The sequence below is a fragment of the Triturus cristatus genome, chromosome 10 (assembly GCF_964204655.1).
Source record: "Triturus cristatus chromosome 10, aTriCri1.1, whole genome shotgun sequence".
Taxonomy (NCBI): domain Eukaryota; kingdom Metazoa; phylum Chordata; class Amphibia; order Caudata; family Salamandridae; genus Triturus; species Triturus cristatus.
This window is the reverse complement of record NC_140593.1, coordinates 83,229,293-83,253,618: the sequence shown is the minus strand read 5'-3', so window position 1 is coordinate 83,253,618 and position 24,326 is coordinate 83,229,293. Positions and strand designations below refer to the sequence as shown.

The following is a 24,326-nucleotide window of genomic DNA, read 5'->3' as shown; positions in this document are numbered from 1 at the left end:
GAAAGTGTTTCTCATGATCTCAGAGAGCACACATCCATCAATTGACCCCATCTCGTTATCCCGGATTCCCTTAGTGGCCGTTCCAAAGTATCCAGTAGGCGAACCAAGGTTCCTAGTGAGTCCCATATCGGAGCCAGGACACTATCATATGGTATCCCTAAAATCCACCTAACCTGAAACCATACATTACATGCTTCTTGCAAAGTCATCAACCTAATCTTCTTCAAGTATTTTGGGTGACCAAATTTAAACAGAAAGAAATCACCCCCTCCTGGCTGGTTTTTCAATAGTGCTTGGTAGAAGAGGGAAGACGAATTAAATCCTCTTGTCAATAGAATTCTTGTATTCTTCAGTTGAAATGCCCAGCGGTCTAGCTGGAAATCTGGGGAGGCTATTCCATCCTAGAGTTTCCACTTTTGCAGCTTCTTCCAAACAAGTCTCACTCCTCTATGGCTCCAAATAAAGCTAGGTAGCTCTCCCTGTAATTTTTTGAACCATTATGCTATGAGGCTTAAATGAATTGCATTGAAAACAAATGTAAATTTAGTGAGAATCGTCATCTTTACAACATTAGTTCTTCCTAGTATTGAGCTCTGGCGATATGCCCAGTCATGCAATAGTTTTTTTAGTTTCTAGGCAGAACTTGTTAAAATTTACTTGGGTTATTTTATCTAAGTCTTTCACCACCTGGATCCCTAACTTGACATCATTCTTTTCCAGGGCGTTCTCTAATGAATCGTTCAATGCCACCAAATCAGTTTTCTGCTGATTGACTAGGTAACCTTGAAATTCTGTCCATGATATGCTTGTATCTCTATATTCTATGGATTGATATTCCATATGTACAACTGATCATATGATAGTGTGTCTGAATAGCACTTTATATGCAATTGACATCAGCACTTCCCCTCTATAAGAAGAACTTCATTACATACACTAGCACGTGATTACAGAAAGTATAAATCTCTCGGTAGTGGATAAGAAGGTCATGGATTGCTTTAAGCAAGCTTGAGTCACGCCCCTCTCAATAAAGCATGTCTGAGTCCACTGGATACGGTTAGTTACTGTCCTCAGGGATTGACCCTTTTTCTATCCAAGATCTTGGAGTTGGTGTCTCATCAGTAGAAAATAAGATTCAGCTGGAAAATCTGCAATCATCTTTAGAACCAAATGCAATACTTGGAGGGCAGGGGGCTTTTGGTGGTGCTTGGCCGCTGATCCACTTGGGATACTGTGGATCCTGGTTTCTTAAATGACTGCCTTCATAATAGATCTGCTGTGTTTCCCTCTTCACTGATTTAAAGCATTTCTGCCTGCCTGTAAGTTGTTACTGACAGAGTGATGTCAACTGTTGTGGCATCAACATGATCGGTCCCTCAAGGCTCTTGTCTGTTCTCCATGTGATGTGTCCGGGAAGACCTACTTGTCTTGTTAGAAGGTCCGTGGAAGGTTTTCATATCCATGTTGATGATACGCAACTGCTACTCCGGTTGACTAGGGACTTTAAATCTGATTCAGAGGCCCAACCTGGTGGAAAGTATTCATGGATATTACCATGGGTGGTTTATCTGCCCTGTAGAGTGCTTTGACTCTTTTCTGGGCCTTGTTCTACAGAGCAACACAAACAGTAAATAATTACCAAGAGCTTCAAGTGTGTCCTGACTTTGAGTGTGGAGGGCATATTCTTTGCTTAGAGAGTGGGGAGTGTATTTTTCACTTTGAGGGTGGAGGGTGGATTCTTCACGCAGAGTGTGGAGGCCGTATCCTTCGCTTTGAGTGTGGAGGGTGTATCCTTCACTTTGAGTGTGGAGGGTGTATCCTTCACTTTGAGTGTGGAGGGTGTATCCTTCACTTTGAGTGTGGAGGATGTATTTTTCACGCTGAGTGTGGAGGCCGTATCCTTCGCTTTGAGTGTGGAGAGTGTATTCTTCACTTTGAGTGTGGAGAGTGTATTTTTCACTTTGAGGATGGAGGGTGTATTTTTCATGCTGAGTGTGGAGGTCATATCCTTCGCTTTGAGTGTGGAGGGTGTATCCTTCACTTTGAGTGTGGAGAGTGTATCCTTCACTTTGAGTGTGGAGGGTGTATCCTTCACTTTGAGTGTGGAGGGTGTATCCTCTGCTTCAAGTGTGGAGGGTGTATGCTTGGCTTCGATTGTGGAGGGTGTATCCTTCACTTTGAGTGTGGAGGGTCTATCCTTCACTTTGAGTGCATAGTGTGCATCCTTCGCTTTGAGTGTGGAGGGTGTATTTTTCACGCTGAGTGAGGAGTGTGTATCCTTCACTTTGAGTGTGGAGGGTGTATCCTTCACTTTGAGTGTGGAGAGTGTATCTTTTGCTTCGAGTGTGGAGGGTGTATGCTTGGCTTCGATTGTGGAGGGTGTATCCTTTGCTTTGAGTGTGGAGGGTCTATCCTTCACTTTGAGTGCATAGTGTGCATCCTTCGCTTTGAGTGTGGAGGGCATATTCGTCACTTAGATAGTGGAGAGTGTATTCTTCACTTTGAGTGTGGAGGGTGTATCCTTCGCTTTGAGTGTGGAGGGTGTATCCTTCGCTTTGAGTGTGGAGGGTGTATCCTTCGCTTTGAGTGTGGAGGGTGTATTCTTCGCTTTGAGTGTGGAGGGTGTATCCTTTGCTTTGAGTGTGGAGGGTGTATCCTTTGCTTTGAGTGTGGAGGGTGTATCCTTCGCTTTGAGTGTGGATGGTGTACTCCTCGCTGTGAGTGTTTGGGGCTTATGGACTGTGCTGTATACATGACTCTACCTAATGTCGTCCAGGATTGAGGTTCCTAGGGAGGAGGTCAGAGCATCCCCAGGTTATGGCCCGAAAACATGTAAAAAGGGCCAACCATCGCTTTTTCAGTGCTTGGGCATTTCTCAAGTTCGCAAAAATATTTTCTTTTTGTCCTACTCTGTTTTCTGTCCCCAGAGGCCAGCTAGTTTCAAGTATTATATTTGGTTACCAGTGCTACACGTTATCACCTGATAAGGAAAGGTCGAATTCAAAATAAGAAGATGTGCGTTTATGAAACTTTTGATGAGACAATCCGTACTTAAAATCTATTCTCTCTTCAGGACAGAGAAGCTTCATCCCCATCTTTGTATTTTATATTACAGATGGACCCCATTCAGAAGGCTGTGATAAACCATACTTTTGGGGTGCCCCTTGCCCACCGGAGGAAGCAGATAGCCTCGTGCAGCGTGTGCCAGCTGCGGTTCAATTCCGACGTAAGTGTGCACCTATCATTTATAAAATGGAAGGAGTGTGTGAGTGAGTACACGGGTGAGCAAGTGAAGTGGTGCACGAGTGAGCAAGTATTTGAGTGAGAATGTATGTTTGAGGGAATGTGCATGCTTGTAAAATAATGTGTGTGATTCGGCAGGCGTGTCTCTGAAAGAATGAGCGAGTGAGCAAGGATTGAGTGAATGAGCAAAACGAGAAGGAATGAATATTTACGTGAAGAGTGTGAGTGAGAACATTTGAGAGTAAATGAGAGAACCTGTGTACACGGTTCTGCTCTCCACAAGCACCTTGAGGTGTCCTTTCGCCCAATCTTTCAAGTGAAAGCAGGCATGGGGGTGTTCATTAAAGCGGTGGTGTGAATTTAAAATATGTCGGGTGACTTATTAATAGTTTCCTGTCTTTTTCTACACCGGACTAGTCCATCCATTTAGGACAGTTGGCGTGAGGTGTAACAGTAATGCCACAGCCGTCCCAGGAATTACCAGAATTGTCTCTGAGAGCTCTTGCTGCCCCAGAGAATATAGCTGGTTACATCACATGCGTTTACAATGCATGTGATTACAACGCGATCGTTACAACGACTTGCTCTAGGGTGCGTGCTGGACTTAGGAATAGTATAATTTACTATCCAACTCCAGTGTGTGCAACAGTAGGGAAGGTGTTGGAAAAGTAAATTATACTATTCCTTAGTTTAGAGCGTCCCCTAGAGCAAGTTGTTGTAACGACTTGCATTGTAATGGCACTGCGATGTAACAACACAGTCGTTGTAACGACTGCGTTGTAGTCGCATGCGTTGTAACGCAGGCGATGTGAAGGCTGTTTCCCGCCCCAGGAGGCTTTTCACAATACCTCTCACAAAGTCTTCTGCCGAGTGGGCCCCAAAGTCTTTGCACACCTCTTAAACATGTTGGAAAAGTTTCTGGATAGTTATAACCACCCAGAAAATCCCACCATTATTACCGGGATGTTCTAATTGGACACACACACTATTTGAGTTGGTGACATGGTTAGATTTACTAAAGTACATTTATATCACCAGGGACACCATGCCCCTTGTCCTGGGCTTTATGTGTTCTTACTAATACAGGGGCATATTATCAAGGACGGCGTTAAAATTATCGCCGCTTTATCGTTATGAAACTGCCGCTAAAACGGTGATAAAGGGCTTGATAATATGCCGCAGAGAATTCCAATAGAAGCCCATGTTCACAACAGAACATGGGCTTCTATTGTAATTCTCTGCGGCATATTATCAAGCCCATTATTAACGCCGTCCTTGATAATATGCCCCACAGTGAGGGAGTTAGACTGTTAGGTCCTCATTTACGGGGATTTGGCACAGGGCAGCGCAGTCACCTGGCTGCGCTGCCCTATACCAAAGTGAAGGGAAAGGAATGCATAGTACTTATTCAATACAGTGCATTCCTGTCCTTTCTCGCTGCGCTGACACAGTTTCGGCAGCTTAGTGCCAACATAGGTGCCCATGCACCATGTTGCAAGGGTGCCTCCTTTGCATGCAGATTGGTTTTGTGCATGAAGGGAAAAGTTTATTCACAGAAACAATCGCAAGACGTATTTATTTTTCTATATGTGCTGCAAAATGCAGCACATATAGAAAGAGGAAAAAACTAGAAAAAATAAAGATATTTCTCTTCGTTACGCCTCCCCTCGGCAGACATAAGGATTTGGTACCTCCTCAGGTTTACATGACCTTGTGAATTTGGAGCAGCATTAAAATCCATGGGTGTTGCATGGAAACACCCACCACAATGCCAATCTAACACCTCCCTGGCACAGAGTAAGGCAACGCAGCGACTCGCGCTGCGTCGCCTTACTCATGATTCATGAGGCCACTGAAATCCAGGCAGGATGGCTTCATAAATCTGATTCAGAGCCCTGCATCACGCATGTACCACTTTACGTGGTGCAAAAGTGACAAAAGGCTATCATAAATAACCCCTTAGTCCCCGGATTCTTTTGATCCAGTTGGCATGACTACCAGATTACAATGATTTATTACAGTAAAGCTAAGTTCCCAGCATGGACTCATCCGATAACCCTGCAACAAACACCACTCTGCGTGGTCTCTAGTTCTATTCTGGTGTGGGCACCATGGTGTGCTAAACCTCAAATTAGAATTCACTAATTGAACCTACAAGGCAATTCCATGAACAAAGCTGAATTAAGATGTAACAAGCTTCAGTTTTCTGGCAGAAACAGAACTTCAAGAGGCCAAGTCCTTCTCTAGCTGGACTCTCCCAGATTCAGACAAGCTTTCACCCTGAATAGTCAAACTCTTGGAACAAGCCATGGACCCTGAAGCTGCACTGACACATATCTGAAGACCAAGTCAATATTAAAAAAGGGGCAGAAATAACACTTCCTAAAACACCTTTCATAATCTACCCACATATTGCATCGGGTTTCTGCAGACCTGTCCTGCAAAGATTCTCCTATCTTTCCTAATACTGCTTTTAGGTCTTGCTTGGCAGTGCAACTGCTGTCTGAACATATGTGATACACATAAAAGGAGGTTTCAGAAGCTCTTCAGCGAAAGAGGCTTGGCTCCACCTAAATGTTGACATCCTTAATTACAGGTTCTTGATGGGTGGGCAGAAATTGTGCACTTTCACTGAAAAGGATGCTTGTCTGCAATTGTTGGTTATGGTGACACACCACAGATCAATGCTCTTGGTCTCATCTGTTAATTATGAAAAGTTACAACATGGGCACTAGGCCTGATGTATCTTTTGCAAAAAGCAAATGTTAAAACCAATTGTCTATCAAAGGGGGCTTGTCCTCGCACTGTGTTGAAGGTTCTAGACAGGCATTTTGTGACAGGGAACCTCAAAGATTACCATAAGAGGCAAGGGTTTGGTGCCGGATGGTGCCTGGAAAGCCTTCAGAGTAGAGTATTTGCACTTTCAGAATCCTTGTTATGCCATTTTTCCAGTTGTAATTGTAATTTTTTACAGATGTGTAATTTTATGAGTTTATAGTGATGTTGGCTCTTTTTCGGTGAAAACCCAATAATAACAACGGGCCTGATGGCTCCATTGGGAAAGGTTATGTCAGATGCCATCGCTCTCACCTGTTTATTATGGAAATGTTTTCACACGGGCAGTAGCCTTTACATATTTAATGTGAAAAACAAACGCTAAAGCCAAAAGGTCTTTGATGGTGCATTGTTATTCACCTGTACTTAGGTATTTTGTTACATGGAATCTCACAGATTACCATAGTAGGCAACAGCTTGGAGCTGGTTCCCCCCTTTGATAAGCCCTGGAGTAGAAGATCTGCACCTGATAGTTCTTGTTGTGCCCTCTTAAGAGGGGCTGCTTATTTTTATCAACTGCAATGTTATAACAAACTTGTAATTTCATGACTCTATGCCTGATGGCTGCCATGTGCAAAGAAAATGCTGGAGACAGCAGGCCTCAGTGGGTTAGGGTCGCGAGCCAATGATAAAGCGATAGGCCTCAATGATTATTTGGAAAAGATATGGCAGATGTCACAGGCCCAATTTGTTTTTTATAAAACTTTATTAAATAACAGAAGCAGTAGGACTTCCATACCTATTGTGAAATGTGCACGTTGAAGCAGATTGGCATTTAATGGTAGATTGTCATCATAGTGTGTTAAAGCGAGCGTATATGTATTACATTACATGAATTCTCGTAGATTACTATAGGAGGCAAAGGGTCCGGGTGCTGGTTATCTCGCTGCCAAAATCTAGGGGCAGAAGATTTGCACTGTTAGAATCTTTGTTAGACCCTCCTAGGAATGAGTACTTATTGTTCTACCAGCTCTGATGGGCTTATGTTTCTAATTGTATGACTGCATACTGGGTGGCCATCTTGTAGGAAAGCGCATTCTCACGATAGTAGGGCAGAGTTGGCTATGGTGGCAAGTCAATGATAAAGGTTAGAGCTCTGATTGGATCATAAGGAAGCATTACGTCATTTGTTTGAGACCCAATGTGTTTATTAACAAAATATATAACAAAGGCAGTAGGATTGGCTTATTAGTTGTGAAATCATATATGAAAGCTAGAAAAGCTTTCAGAAATGGTTGATATAAACAGAGTCTGAATGCCTGGAGACACATTGCTGTGCGAAGCAAGGATGTTGGTGTTGGCTGTTTCATTTGACAAACCCTGGGAGCAGATTGGTACTGTGATAAACCTGGCTAGACCCTTTAGGGATGCTGCGAAAACTTTTCCATTAAAAAATATTTGAAAAACTCGACATACATATAAATACATTCAGGATATTGGGGTCCACGTTCTAGTTACATAGCATCATACTGCATGGGACAATGGGCAGTCCATTTCTGCCACTGGTCCCATTGACCTTTCAGTAAAGGCCTTTTCCTGATCACATGTGCACATGCGCCTGAAAATGGGCATACACCTGTGTCGGGGGGGGGGGGGGGGGAGGGGAGGGTGGACAGCCCTTTAGTGTCCTTTTACTGACTTTCCTTGCATATCTTTCTTCCGTTTTTTACTGAAGCGTCATTCATCTCCAAGTCCCAAGCAGTCCTACTAGGCCACTCTCTTATTTCATCTGCAGCACGCTGTATCCAGTTAGCCGCCTATTTCTAAAACTGAGTAACCATCTTGGATTGGTATTGTCCATAGAGTATCATTGTTTCACCATTGCAGGATAACTCTCGTGTTTAGTAGCATTATCGTGGCCACCTTGGATCAGTACTACATTGAAGATGGTGATATTTACTGAGCGGCCATCTTGTAATGACATTTGCATAACGCATCACTGTTTTTACTGCCTTAAGATGGCAACAAGTTGCTTCTATACATGGCAGATATGCTCAAATTGTAAAACGTTTTATGAACTTCAAAACAATGACTCACTATGTACAAAATAATTGCAAAATGGATGGTCACTGCTATGTTTCATTTTATTTTGGTTTTATAAGTGTAGGCCGCCAAGTTTAGGTGGAGGCATGTTTTATTTATACTATTATTATTTTAATTTATATTCCAAATGCTTAATGAATTTGTGTTTGTTTTATTGTTGATGGAGGAGGAGGGAATGCAAGAAACAGTCAGTGGTTCTATGGATGAATGAATGAATGAGTTCATGGATGAGTGAGAACTCATCGAGTGCCTAAACTCAAAAAGAGGCATTTCAGCTATAAGCCACACCTACTGTCTTTGTATGTGTTTTTTTATGTCCTCATTTTTGGCTTGCTTCACTGTCGTTTCTGTGCCACTCTGTATAAAGCACCCTGGCACCCTGTCCCACCCTGTGCCCAAGGTCTTGACGCGCTATATCAACTGCACAACAAAATGGACAGCGTATTCTCCTAATTGAGCCATCGCATATATTTACCCTTTACCCACATATAGGTTGAATTACTTCTCTCACTTGGCCGAGGCATGTAGCGCTCTATTAGCATTCATCGTCTAGACTGTTTCTTCTACGCCGTGAGGTCTCTCAAGACAGCTCACTTTCCCGGGCAGCCAATTTTCTCCGCACCGGCAAGCTTGTCATGATAATCAACTTTTTTGTCCCAGCCATCAATCATTCCTGATTGCAGTGGGGTAGAAGTTCTGTTCTGTTGATCAGCTAATCAGAGCTCATCATGCTACACCTGGAGACCAGCAGTGATTACCCCCGGGAAGGGCGGGGGGAGGGCTGGCTAGGCTCTTCTGCTGACAGTGATCGGGTAGTCCTCCCGCTCATTAATGGCAGCCATCGAGAGAGTCGTCAGTAGCCATGTTCAGATGAGGGCGTTAAAACGAAGTGTACGACAGCAGTCATCAGAGCTCAGTGGTGTTCTCTGAGTGGAGGGTACAGATTTACCTCTTGATCAGGAGTATGTAGGTGAGGATCATGGCCCACGTAAAGCAGAAGGGCAGGGCAATGGTTGGAGGAGATAAGTGGACAAGCTGCGTTTTAAGCTGGACTGGCCAAGTTCAAGGGTAAAATAAAACTTGATTTGGTCATCAGTGGACCTGTCTATCTGGCATGGGACTGAATCAATCATGGCACACGCTTCACACTGGAGTTCTAGAAGTTTCTGTAGGATATTTTTCTTTGCTCATCTTCCTAAGGTGTAAAGCCATATCTGTAGGCTATTGATCTCCTGAAAAGAAGATGTCCAGTAGTAACTTTGTATGCCACTACGCTGCTGGTGGATCACTCATAACCACATTGCAAAGGGCATCACGTGAATGATTCACTTCTAGAGGCACCAAATTAGTATTTTCTGTACAACACTATTTCATGAAGGCCTCATTGGCTGGTAGGGGTTACCAGTCCTAAAAGTATGTGCAGTAGCTTGGCGCCGAAGACTGAATCGCTTTTAGCAGCTGATTCCCTGTTCCGGTTCACCAACATTTTGAAAACAAGGGTTGTCTGCTCTCTATAAGTGAGGAAGTATGCTTAATGTAAAGTATTGGTTTATATGGCTGCCGTAAGTGTGTGATAGCATGCATTGAATATATGGTTGTTTGGTGAGAGTAGGGTACTTTAGCCACACATTTTGAGTACTTGAGTACTTTAAAGTACATGAGGAAGGCGGTTTAGTGACATTCTTCAACAAGGGATTGAACAGCATCGTCCCTGAATCCCTACTGTATGTGTAAGGCAGCGTTAATTGACTGACTGGAACCTGCCATGTTCTGTATCCACAAAACAGCATGCGCCGTCTCGTGGTCCTGGCCTCTCTGCATCTCTGTGACATCATATATTAAAAGATTGGTTCAGATGCTGCCTGGTTATAATTTTTCTGTTTAGTAGCATGTCTGGAAGGAAGACAAGATTTGGCGAGTATGACACTGTAGAGAAGATGTTGATGGGTTTAGCGGAGTTACCTGCCTTGCCTCCTGGTATATTAAAGGGATTGGTGGCTACTAGGGTAGTTGGGATTCTCCGTAATCGTGTAATAGCCACCCTAAAGTTGAAGTTCCAAAGACAGTGTACCTCTGTAACTGCAGTAGTAAAGACGGTCAGATTCCTTTGTGAATTGGAGAATGGTAAACCAACACAAAAGTGTAACTTGATCTTGTGAATCAGGCCCAAAGTCTTCTCAATTTGTATGAATTCTATGTGAATATCCACCGAAGGCTCCCATTTCAATCCCACTTTAGATGTTTTGGTTCCAATTCACAAAATCAAGTAAGAGTATTTAAAGGTTGAGTGCAGGAGTATCAATTGGGTACCCCAAGCTACCTTTGTGAATGAGCCCAATAATGTCTACATTTGAGAAACTCTGGAGAGTTTTTCTTGAATTGTCTTCCTGATAGGATTTACGGTTTTAGGTGTTCAGGTATGCACTTTATTGCACGCATGTGGACATTTCACGTAGCAACCTGCATCTAACACTGTTGTGACATCATTATTTAATTGTTTTCACTTTTTGGTAACATGTATTTGGTCATATACACACACACAGACACACAAAAAGCCCCATGCTTTTCAACATCTACATCCGCCCTTTGGCAGGCCTAGTAGAAAGCGGCAGACTCACCCTGTTTCCATACACGGACGACACCCAGATCATCTTTTCTTTGTTGTCCGACAGGAAGTTAACTCAGAAGATCTTAACTCCTGCCTTGGTCTTCTCCCCACTTGGAAGAACACTAACTCCTTGAAATTAAATGGTGACAAGACTGAGGTCATGGTACCGGGTAAGAATCCCCAGTTCTGGGGGCCTCAAGACTGGCCTGCTACGCTGAGAGTGCCTCCCGAACCTACCAGTAAAGTGAAGAACTTTGGGTTCTGGCTGAACTCCACCCTGGCCACGAAGCAAGGCGCCTGTAGGAGCTTCCACACTCTTCGTCACCATGAAATGGCATAAAAAGATCAGGTGGATACTTCCTTTCTCTCCTCCCAGAACAGCTATCCAAGCCATTACACTATCAAGGCTAGATTATGGCATCATCCTGTACTTGGGGGCAGACAAGGCAGTGATAAGAAGCCTCCAGGCGGCTCAGAACTCTGCCGCCAGGCTCCTGTTGCCAATCGCCAGCACCCCCTCACCTACCCCCCCCCCCCTCCCTCTTCAGTGCGGCTGTTGCGAGGCAGCAAAAGTCGGAGGGATCCGCCAGCGCCCACCCCAACCCCCACCCCTTCAATGCAGCTGCCGCGGGGCAATAAACGCAGGGACCGCCCCGGGCGTTTTAAGGTCTAGCTATGCCACTGAGATGCTGTGCCTCCTTCTGAAGACCTAGTTGTTTCAGCTCTCTACTCTAAGCTATCCTTCTTGTCCTCTAAGCACTGGGACACCATGAGCGTAGCTACGGCTACATAAGAACTCAATAATAAGAGACATATTTTTTTATATGTCACTTTATTATGTATCTAGCTAATATTCTTGTTCAAGCATATACCTCCACTTTTAATGAAAGTCCTGGTACTGATTGGCAGATTGTGCTATTATTTTCATGTTCATCTGTACTTTTCATTTCTTCAATAACATTTTATACAAACAAAGATAAAGGTTGACAGTAAACTAAATATTATCTGTGCAACAGCATGTGGGCAAAGTGCAAACAGAAATAAGAAAAACAGTTTAAGATAGGTGGTACTAGCTCTAGCTTTCTGCCTATTCCTCCCTTGCTCTTGCCTGTAGTCCACCCACAGCTCTGCCCTATGCTCCCTTGCTCTTGCCTGTAGTCCACCCACAGCTCTGTCCTATGCTCCCTTGCTCTTTGCTGTAGTCCACCCACAGCTCTGCCCTATGCTCCCTTGCTCTTGCCTGTAGTCCACCCACAGCTCTGTCCTATGCTCCCTTGCTCTTTGCTGTAGTCCACCCACAGCTCTGTCCTATGCTCCCTTGCTCTTTGCTGTAGTCCACCCACAGCTCTGCCCTATGCTCCCTTGCTCTTGCCTGTAGTCCACCCACAGCTCTGCCCTATGCTCCCTTGCTCTTGCCTGTAGTCCACCCACAGCTCTGTCCTATGCTCCCTTGCTCTTTGCTGTAGTCCACCCACAGCTCTGCCCTATGCTCCCTTGCTCTTTCCTGTAGTCCACCCACAGCTCTGTCCTATGCTCCCTTGCTCTTGCCTGTAGTCCACCCACAGCTCTGCCCTATGCTCCCTTGCTCTTGCCTGTAGTCCACCCACAGCTCTGCCCTATGCTCCCTTGCTCTTTCCTGTAGTCCACCCACAGCTCTGCCCTATGCTCCCTTGCTCTTGCCTGTAGTCCACCCACAGCTCTGCCCTATGCTCCCTTGCTCTTGCCTGTAGTCCACCCACAGCTCTGCCCTATGCTCCCTTGCTCTTGCCTGTAGTCCACCCACAGCTCTGCCCTATGCTCCCTTGCTCTTTGCTGTAGTCCACCCACAGCTCTGCCCTATGCTCCCTTGCTCTTTGCTGTAGTCCACCCACAGCTCTGTCCTATGATTACACTTCTGTGTTTGTTGGAGGCTTCTGTGACTATTTGTCTGATGTTCTGCACCATCTCTGATGGGTTGTTATTTCATTTATTGCATTGAAATGATCTGACACTAGCTGAGAGATAAGGTGGCCTTCAAAATGTTCGACTCTTATCTTTGTGCGATAATCGTTCACAATAAGTCATTCACGGGTGACATTCAAGACATCCACGCAAAAAAAACAAAATTAAAAAACGGAATAAACATAACTGTAGAATGTATTAGCTTTGGACAGTTGGGGTTAGTATGCTTCACGCATCTGTGTGAAGTCCTCCAGCCTGGGACCACTCTTGGTTGCCATTGACAACTCTGTTTATCATATAATTTAGGGCAATTTTGCATAATTTTATGTGGAAATAACAGACGCGTGGGGCACGCTGGGGCACAGAATGGCCTCAGTGCCATTTGCAATAATTGCTACCAAAGAATACAAAGCGGGCAGGATCATGAGGACAGGACACAAGGACATGAAAGAACTTTGAGAGACGGTGTTGGAGTAGGAGTATTAGATGCTCGCAATGTAGAAAAGCAAATAGTATGAAGATAAAAAAGAACTAAGGGCCGCCATAGTCATGGCGGCAGTCTGTGGACCATTAGACTGGCGGTCCACCTGCCATATTTTGACTTTGGCAGTCGGACCGCCACACAACCACTGCTACTGGCAGGGATCTCTGATCCCTTGCAGTCTTCCAGTGATATGAGCCTGGTAATATGCTGGCGGTGCCACTGTGGCACCACCAAGCATATTACTAGGTTCCTCATCGCTATAGTTTTCATGGCGGTGCGACCGACATGAACAGTGTGGTGGTCAGGAAACAAAGGGTGGCCCTGTTGCCTCTGCACCAGAGAATGCATGCAGGGGGCACATGGTGTGCCCCCTGTTTGCATGCACCCCCAGTTCCTGCAGAGCATGAACTTGAGAGTCCATGCCCTGCAGGAATGTGCAATGGTGTTCCCATTGCGGTGCCATGCGAAGGCTCAAGCATGAGCTTTAAGCACGGCAGCGTCGTGGGCCAGCCGCCACAGGATCATCTGACCTGGATTCCTGTCAGAATCTGGTGGACGAACGCATAATGGCTTTGGCGGTGTGGCAGCGGGGTGCTGGCATGGTGGCCGGCTTCCACACTGCCGAAGTCATCATGAGGCCGTAGGAAACTGGCAGACACACAAGGTGTATGAAAGAGAAGGTCTTAGGCAGTTTTCCAAGGGGAGCATCCTGGGTACAAGCCCAGCAGCATTGCTCCCGGGATGTTTCCAAAGGGTTGGACCCGACGCCGAGAGCCGTATGGCGCCAGCGCTGCGCAGCCAATGTCGGTTTCCTCTTGAAAAGATCATGGACCGTTGTCTGACTTGGAGTTCGTGATAACTACAAAAGCCAGCCATTTCGAAATCAATTCTAAAGATGGAGCAAAATCCAGTGACTGATTTTCACTCACAATAGTAAATCTGTGGTGGAGGAAACGCAGCTGCTGAATACTGCTCCATATTTAGAGTTTGCTCCAGAAACTGGAGAATTTTCAAGTGTAAATGAACTGTAAAAGTCCGGTGTCTCTTGTTTCCACGTTCAGTCAAATAGACAGGCCTTCAGGGACTTTGGGAACTCTGGAAGAGATGAGGAGGTCTGTAGATGAAAGGGTCATGGAGTCAGTGTTTGTTTGCCTTTATGAGGTCTGTGGGCTTTGTTGTTCAGCAGTGGGGACGCCTTAGTGCTCTGCCATATACTTCAAATCTAAGTATCAGAGAATCTGTAAATCTGCCGGGTTTCCCACAGCACCTTAAACAGCGCAGGTGTTTTTTTCAACTGTATGGTGAGGTGGGGCAAGCGATGACAATGTATAGACCCATGCCTGGAGCATGGCCTTGGTAGGATCCTATTTGCATAGTGCTAAGCAATTCATAAGTTTTTCTGTTGGTGTGTATAGTGGTTTACATATAGGTGTTTTGATTCATATAGAGTTTAGAACATTGTTGAACCTAGCTAGCAGCAGAGTCCAGCTTCGTACAACAATCATTGGCAGTAATCACTGCACCTTCGATCTATTTTCGATTTTAATACATCTGTTTAAGAAAACATTGATTGAAGAGTGTCCGGAAGGCTCTAGAGCAAAGTTTGCTTAAGGCTGTAAATAAACAGATTACTATTAGAATCATAGATACATTTACAAAGTGGTTAATCTGCATTATTTCAATTTTATATACAACACAAACTGTGAATTGTTTCATGTGCGCAGGGTTGTAGTACCTAAAGGTGTGTTCATGCTGGTGAATTTATTTATCTGTTGCAGTTTTTATAGCAAGAACGTGCAATGCATGAGCACCAGATTACACACAGAGTTGCATTATTTTTTAAGGTGCGGGGATAGTAAGCGCTTTTCCAAGAAATCATTGGATGTTGAGCCAATGCCGAGACCCGAACCTAGTTCCCTAATTCCAAAGTCGGAGGTTCCGGCCTTTAGGCCACACCCCCTCCCTATTGACATCATGTGCGAGTCGTACATGCAGCGGTTCTGAAAATAGTGATTTCTTGAATTTAATTGACTAAACTCAAATGCACAGATGCGCCATTTTTTTCTTTCTGTTGTTATTTGGGGAAGCTAAACACTTTGATACAAGCATTGTGAGACACACTGGGCCTGACTCACAAAGGGCCTCCGCACTCGTTGCAGAGATCCCGCAGTCATGGGGGAGTCTCCGCACTCGTGGCAGAGGCCCCGCAGTCGTGGGGGAGTCTCCATACTCTTGGCAGAGACCCCACAGGCATGGGGGAGTCTCCGTACTCGTGTCAGAGACCCCGCAAGCGTGGGGGAGTCACCATACTCTTGGCAGAGACCCCGCAGTCATGGGGGAGTTGCCATACTCTTGGCAGAGACCCTGCAGTCATGGGGGAGTCCCCGCACTCGTGGCAGAGACCCCGCAGTCGTGGGGGAGTCTCCACACTCAGGGCGGAATCGCCGCAATGAGATTTCTCATTGCGGAAATTCCAGAGACTTCCCCATGACTGCGGAGACTCCCCCAGGGGTGCGGAGGCCCTGTGTGAATCAGCCCCACTGTGAATTAACAAGGTCTGCTAGGTATGCAGTACAACACATTATACTGTCAGGGACTCAGGGAAAACCAAAATTAGCCCTGGTAAATATATAAATACCTGACCCACACTGCAAATTGTCATGACTTGAATTGCACAATGGTGACATGGTAACTCTCCCGGCTCAGCAGAACAGCCAGCCTGGCACTGCATACTTCACCCGTGCTTAATTTGTAAATAAGTGCAAGGGTTGAAAGCTTTTCGTAGAAACTCGTCGCTGGGTCCAGAGGTTTCCCACTATCAAGCCTGCCTAGTTCTCATTTGGCAATGCCTCTTTTTTCTACTCCTCTATACTTCCTTTCTATTCATTCTCTTACTCACTCCAGTTTGTCACTGTTTTCTCCATTTGTCGGTGTTTCCCTGTCTTTGCTATCTTTCTGTTCCTCCTTCTTTCTCCCTTTTCTGCCTTTCTCATTCTTGCTTTGGGTCAAAGTCTGATGATGAAAACTAGGTGCCGGCCCCCAAGACAGAGCGCCAATTCAGAGCCACCCCCTGCACAAATTAAGAACAAGGGCGGCATCCCATAAACTGAGCAGTAAAAGTACTACATTAAGACACAGGGGTGTATCAGAGAGGGCTCCATCACATAAAGCGAACGTTGAAAGTGTCACATTTAGACACATGGCCGTATCTCAGAAAGTGAGCAGTGAAGGTGCTACATTAAGTCTTAGGGCCATGTCACATGAAGCGAGCACTGTGAGCACTCAGTTTAGACTCATTCTCTGCCATTTTTTGAGATGTCTGTGGTCTGAGTAGTTGACGAGCAGGAGCAGCGCTATTTACCTCTTTACACAGAGGTAAAGTATTGCCTGCCATAGAAACTTTTAAGTAAAGTGCTTCATTTGGCTGAAAATGGGTAAACAACGTTTACAACGCATCGTTTACAACGCATGCCATTACACGTTGCGTTGTTACATCGCATGCCATTACAACTCAAGCTGTTACAACGACTTGCTGTTGAGGGCAGAAGGTGTTGTTTCAACCCAACACCTTCCCTACTGTTGCACACACTGGAGTTGGAATAGTAAATCATACTATTCCAAACTCCAGCGCCCCCTACAGCAAGTCATTGTAACGACTTGTATTGTAATGGCATGCAATGTAACAATGCGTCGTTGTAACGACTTTTGTTGTATTGGCAAGCGTTGTAAACACATGCGTTGTAACAAGTGCTATTCTTGAAAATCCATTTGTTAACATATCTAAAGTAAAACAGAAAACATAATACATTAACATACACAATGCAATATAACAAAACATTTCAAACATAAAAAGTCACATCACAACAAAACAGAACGCAACACAGCTTACCGCAGTACAATACAACAAAATCACATTGCAATATTACAGCACAAAAACACAGCAGTATAAAAACAGAAAACATTACCACCACAATAAATATTCAAAATTTTTCTTGTCAAACAATACCATCTCCAGAATCCTGTTTTTAGAATCTGGTGGTAAAAAGTTAAAAGGTGTTTGGAGCCGGTACCCCCTTAATTCACCACCAAGGAAATGAAATAGGACAGGTTGTATGGCAGGAGCACGCATGGCTAAACTTGGCGTGCCTCAACCATGTGGACCCAACTCCAAATGCTTCTTAATCACGCATCCTTTACCATGTATGCCTTTACCACACAATATTGTTCTAAAGGTATGATTGGTAAAGAACGCGTGGTTAAGATTCATTCACCCTAAGACTGCCCCAGCCCTGACAACTGTCCACTCCCCTGCCATGAGCCATAAAACTCACCCCCATATCTTAAAAAATACTTCAACCCCAGCCCCCTTGCCCTAATCCCTAAAAGTGCCCCAGCCCTGAAAACTGTCCCTCCCCAGATCCCTAAATCTCAGACCCCACCATGAGCCCTAAAAACTACGCCAACCCCTGCCCCCCACCATGAGCCCTAAAAACGTACCCCACTGCTGAAAACGACTCCATCCCCCTGCCCTAAGCCCTAAAACCTGGCCCCCACCCTAAAAACTACCCAATCCCCTTGAGCCTTAAAACAAACCCCCAGCCTTAAACATTTCCCCCGGACCCCCCAAAACATGGCCCTAGCGTCCCAGAACTTCCTCTGCCGATCCTCCCTCTTCCTGTGCCCACCTATCCGCATATCTAGACCGCTCACTGCCTTAACCACGCATATGCATGTTTACGGCACATGCGTGGTTAAGGCAAGCGTGGTTCCGCTTGCATGGAAGTGGCACGGGTGGCTCAGCTTGCGCTGTAAAGGCCGGTTCCCAATAGAACCAGTCAAGTATGTTTTGTGATCTGGTCCTGGACTTCTGCACCCTTTTATGTACACAACACGCCTCTGATTTGTTGACATCGACACTGTTGTCTTTCCCTATCAAGTTGTGCAACTGTGGTCTCTACGGACTGACTGTTGTATCTGAGAATAATTGCTGTCCCTTTAACACAGAGTCCTAATACCATTCCAGCTTAAAATTGTCAATGACAATTTCTTTAGTTTGTGTGTAATGTGCCAGAAACCTTGACTGCATCAATGGTTATGTGTTTACTATGGAAAGTTGTGGTAAACGTTGGCAGCCTTGGGATTTCCTTCATCTTCAGTAGAAATCAAAAAACATTTTCAGGAAATCTTTCCTCTACTGTATTTTGTAGCGGTCACGCGCCCCTTCTGGTTTATATACTTTTTTACCCCATCCTGCTTGCAGTGCCTTAAGGCGGTGGTTCTTTCAGCAGGCGCGTGTTGTTCCTCTGAGCCAATGGGAATTGAGCAATGTCCCTTTTAGCTCACAAGGATCCTGTTGATTTATTGCAGCCCCTGCTGGAGGGATGCCTCCAAGGTAGGGATGCTGCTAGTAAGGAGGCAGTGGGCCCCCCAAAAGAAACCTTGCAGGAGTTCAGAAGAAGAGCGAGCAGTAAAGAGACCTCCACATTTTGCTTTTATCTTATCACATTTCCTGTGTGTTCAAAAATAGATCACATTTTAGGCAATGTTCTTCTGACAAATTGTTGCTTCTTCTTTTAACATGGGACTTGGTTTTTACTTTTCCTTTCTCTGATTGTAAGCTGAAGAGATTTTGCAAACTGAACAAAGTGACAATCATGCTGGTGTACAGGGACTGTGGAATTGAAAGCTGTAGGATGTCTTGAATTCTTAAATATTTTTATCAGCAGCAAGGAGAGACCAATGGGGGAGCATTGTGTTTTTTTATAACTGTGTGAGGGAGACAAAGATTTCAATAGGGTCAAATAAACCAGGACACGTTGCGCCCATGATAAGTAGAAACCAGCCGCGGTCGGTAGTAGGAGTAACTGCAGGGCGGTGGGGAGGGAGAGGGGCAGGGTGAGGGGTAGTAAACTATGGATTACAGAGGTTTACAGGTAAGTTAACATATACATTAATAAAACGAATTTCGTTGCGTGCACTGCATCGCATTTGGGGATGCAGTGAACGCAACGAAATTCGTTTTATTAATTTATATGTTAACTTACCTGTAAACCTCCGTAATCCATAGTTTACTACCCCCCACCCTGCCCATCCCCCTCCCCACATCACCGCCCTGCAGTTACTCCTACTACCGACCGCGGCTGGTAGAAACCTATTTCTAGACTTCATCGGTTTGGTGTCGTACAGATTTAGTAGTAAAACTGCACGTCTGTTGCAACTTTAGCAGCCATTTCAAGTAGTCATTACAATGGGAAATGTACTCTCTGGAAAGGGCAGAAATCTTAGATACCATGATTCAGTCATAGATTTGGAACAATATGCCCCACAATGCACCGCTGGACTCTCAACATTCCCAGGCCGCGCTCTGCTGAATGTGCATGGCTCGTTTGCTACACTTGTATTTTGTGTAGGTTTTTCACATGGCTGGATATGGCTTCAGTGACGTAACACTGATGACAGAACTCCCACCTTACAAACTGTTACCTATTGACAGTTGTTGCCAAAGTTCACCTTGCTGACCTCCTGCAAACAACCGTAGCACAATCTGAGAAGTGCATTGTGTAAAGAGAAGTGACTACTGGCCAAGTGTCTTTTCAAAAACTAGCTGAAAACACCTTGCACATGGAGAAACCTCACTCCAATACCATAACAACTGACTATAGCCACCATTACAGGCTGCACAGTGCTGGTGAGGTGCAAATTCTGCACACTGAATGAATGTTACCATGCGACAACACCCCATCAGTACCTTGCAATTACAAGTATAGCCCCTTGATAGAGAGTAGCTGTGAACTGTGCAGACCTGGTTTTACCAGGTAGAATTCCATGTGGGTTTCCCTGTTCTGGAAGAGATTAATGCTCAAATTTACCACCTACTGTGAGCAGGTGCTAAATGTGACGGGGTGACAAATTCTGGAAAACTGTCGACGGACGGGGTGGTAGACTAGGGGAAAGGGTAGAAAAGGCGGCAGGAGGCCAGAAGCATGAAATGCTCTGGCTTCGCCTAAAATAAGAGATTGGATAGAGATGGGAACTATTGTAGCCAAAGTCTCATACGATTTTTCCAGCCGGAATTACTGTCTTGTAAAATTGGGACCAATATCCACGCACACGGAAAACCGGGTGCAGGACCGCCGGACCAATCATGATTAGAAAGAGCAGTATCCCGCTTCATTCATATTGGGGAGACATATATATGTTATGTTAAAACAGGCAGTTTTAATGCTGCATTCCATAATAGTAGTTATTAGTGGTGGGCGTAACTGGCATAATTCTCTCTAGCATAATTATTCATAATTACCATATGATTACTCTTAATTATGCACAAATGCGTGAGAAGCGTAATCCAGCATTTAGCTCTATTTTCTTGGTGCAAAATGTCTTCCTGCGTCCAAAACGTGCTCAAGGGTGCATTTACCAATAATTTTGCACCTATTTCCCAGCTATTAGCCTCCTGCTATCCTGAGAGATTCTACCTACTTGGCAAATTGTTACACATAACCCTGCCCACCATCTATCCCTGATATATACTCAGGTTCCTTAGAGTAGATTTTCCATTTCAGGAAAACGTCTCTCTAATTTTTCTAACCATGTTAACCACGATTATGTCAACAAATTATTCCGCACATACCTACATGTGCCTGAGTGCTCTGAAGAAGGACCAGGATAACATATCAGCACTACCGAAACACTGGGAATGAATCAAACGAATAAGAAACATACTCAAATGTCCTTGTCGATTTCAAAAATGAAACCTTGAACCCACCAGGAGTTTACACACACACGCACACACGTGCGCCCACACACGCATACGCGCACTTGTATACTTGCACACACACACAAAATCAGTTTTCCTTCTATATTAAAACAACTTTAGCATTTTTTATAGGCATAAACCAACAGAACTAATGTCTCAGCCCGTATATCTTCAAAAGCTATGATTCATCGCTGTGAGTCCAGATAACTATAATCTACCTCAGAATCGTTTCAAATTGAGTTAATCTGGATTACAATAAATTGCTTCTTTTCCATAATAATGCGCTAATACTACTGAATACCTTTCATTTATCCTTCAAGGATCCCAGTTGTATCTCCCTCCTTGTGGTACACAGTCTAGTACAAGTGTAAGCAGGTCAATAGGCCCTTCACAGTTTGCAAAGAGCTTTCAAACAGGCCAAGCATTGTGTTACCATCACTCCACGGGATTATGGACCCCATATAGACCATAGACCATATAAAACATGCTAGAGGAGCGTCAATTTGCTGCCAGAGCAAAAACATTACTTCGCAGTTAGAGGACATGTGGACATTGTTAGTATTTGGCTCAAAAAGCCACTTGCAGTTATTTTGAGACTCTTAGTTCATATTTGAAAATTTTGCAGATGTGCAATAAATTCTGCCATTGTTTTTAAGTAAAGCATCAGCCAAGACATTTTGATTTTGCTCAAATTGTATGAATACTGTTGTTATTTGTTCTAGTATTAGACAAGACCTTTTGATTTTACAAAAATTATATGTACAGTATACATACATAGAGGGGGATTTAAGCCAGACCTTTTCATCCATTTGTTTATTATATCGCCGCTCAGACCTTTCTTCCTCCCACTGCAACACATAGCAAGGGACAGTGGGTCCGCTGACTTCAGCCCTTGGATAACCTCACAGTGAGTAAGGTGTTCCTCTTCATCACAAGGAGTACATCCACTCACAAAGTAGTTATATTAAGAGTCACAGACTACTGCACTTTTTGAGATCCAAAAAGTAGTTTTTGCTTTCAGCCAATGTTTTTTTTAAGATGGGCGAGGGCCCAGTAACTTCCCCAGTAATAACGTTTTCCAGTGAATTTCAAAGCCAAAAGACTGGCAACCAAGAGCACACATACTGACTTTGCCAATGCATGTTGTATGTTTGTAGTTACCATCCAGATGCAGTGAATGCATGATCATCACTTCTTGAGATTCATCAGAAAGCTCTTGCTTGAGTGCAGTGATCCATTTAATAGCAAATTTTGGCAAATTCTCCACTGATCCATTTTTTAAATTTTCATACACATTTCCTGTTATGTACTAGGGACAGGGAAGCTATACAATTCTAGTGTCTCATTTTCCATACTTACAGATTATTTAAGAGAAGAATCAATGAAAAATTGTACATCTGTATATATTTACAATATGTAGCGCAAAATGTGTCATATGTAGATTTATTCCCCTGCATGATGAGAGGTCACCCTGCTTATCTTAGCTAATCCATAAGGTGAGAGCAAAATTGGACAATTTGAACGTTGACCTAAGATTCCCACATTGTGGGGTATATAATGAGATGGCAAGGATGGTCATACACATTTGAGTGCCATAAAGCACCTAAAGAAAGTGACTTTAATCAAATCGTCCAATAGATACCTTAATTGAGATTGACCTTATGGTCATTTGTGAGAAGCTGCACATTTCATTTGGCGCTCAGCCGTATATGCCAGGAAAAGCACCTGAGGTCAAACACGTCCCAGCCGCCTCTTTTGAATGGCGGTCTCTGGTACCTCTGTGCTTTGGGTGGATGCTTGCATTTTTATATAAGAGATGATTGATGGGAGTAATTTTATGAAGAATGCTGTCAAGACATAAACTGAGATACCTATTAACCAACGGCTCATACTCATATTAATAACATATTTTAATGTGCTTAAACCCCCTTCAGCCCCCCAATACACACACATACATACACATATATTCACAGAAACAAACTATGATTAAAGTAATATTGTAGTTAGGAATTGGAATAAAACATGAGCAAAAAGCCCAAACACCACTGAACTCCACAAGTTATAGTTTATTGCACTAACTATAACTCAAGTTAAAAAACCCACACACCACTGAAATACGCCAGTTACGGTACAGTCAACTAATGATAACTTGTGCCCACTTCATGCACTGCTTATAACCTCGCATGTTACATCACTCATGAAATGTTGAGCCAAATTGGCTATTACTGTTTCAGCAATCCGAATAAGAAAGTTTAAGGGTTTGTGATTCCTTCCATCGAAAGCGAGTAAGGCAGAGGTGAAAGTGTGATTGAGAAAGCAATAATTTTAGCTCCTTTTTTCAGGACACATAAGAGGGATTTGGTCTAATTGTGGTGGGATCAGGTTCCATATCCTTGGAGTACTCTCTGAAAAATGTTGTTAAAGTATTGTTATTTTCCCGAAAGTTGGGGGTATCTAGAAGGTGGTTTCCAGTGCTGGGAAGGGGCTGGGAGCCAATAGACATAACACTTTGCAGGACAGGTAGTTAGGTGTTTTCTAATGTATTTTATGGACTCCTCAGCCCAAATTATAGGATATTTTGAATATACTTGTTTATTCAGCACTCACCATTTTACATTGACACAAGACCACAGTGATATGCTAAAACCTTTAAGTTCCGGTGACCAGTCGTGCATGTAGGGCTGTAAGTTGACGACCCAACTGAATTTTGGGGTTGCAGTTAATACCAAGTTGGATAACAGTTTCCCTCCCTCAAAGAAGTCTTGTTCGACACTGAGTGCCACTAACTAAAGAGTTTATGTGAGGGAAGGTTTAGAAATGCTGTTCCCCTCATTTTCATCCTTCTGGTCTCGCACTTGGCACGTCAGTCCCATTGCACTGTGGAGGGGACACAAGCACATTTTAGAAGTGTATGTGGGCCTCACGTTTCAGACCACAGCAGAGGCCAAATATCTAGATGCCCCAAAGCAAAAGATAAAAAGGGGATTCCATCAGTGAGATGGCATATCTATTAAATGTTATGAGAGATGGGTGGTTTCTGGACTGAAGTCACGAAAAGTGTTCTTTCCTTGCAGGAAGGGTTAGTCAGTGCTTTAGAGTATTCTGACAATTGACACTTACTGCCTCTTGACCCCTGTTTGACCTTGATCATTTATTGGTGAGGAATGCATGTTCAAGGTCCTTTAATGCTCCCTCACTCCACTGTGCTGGAGTCACCTTGCTTCTCCTGGCCATGGCCCATCGATGACACTTGACCCTTCTCTGGCCGTGTAACCCCTGACCGTTGTCGCTCAGTGGCCTTTGTAGGTCTGCTCACCCTGTGTTATTATCTGCTCCCTCAGCTGTCAAGTCTATACACGGTTCCTTCCAAGTGAGTCAAAGTACCCCCTGCCATACATGATAAGGGTATTGCAAGT

At 44.2% G+C, this 24,326-nt stretch overlaps 1 protein-coding gene across 3 annotated transcripts in view; it reads left to right on the top strand.

Moving 5' to 3' along the window:
• ZNF385D (zinc finger protein 385D) overlaps positions 1–24,326 on the top strand; it is a 485,067-nt gene that overhangs the window by 245,789 nt on the left and 214,952 nt on the right. For all 3 annotated transcript variants that reach the window (XM_085630469.1, XM_085630470.1, XM_085630471.1), the window contains one exon: positions 3,116–3,226. In XM_085630469.1, coding sequence (XP_085486595.1) covers positions 3,116–3,226 — 111 coding nt within the window. The remainder of the gene's footprint in view (positions 1–3,115; positions 3,227–24,326) is intronic.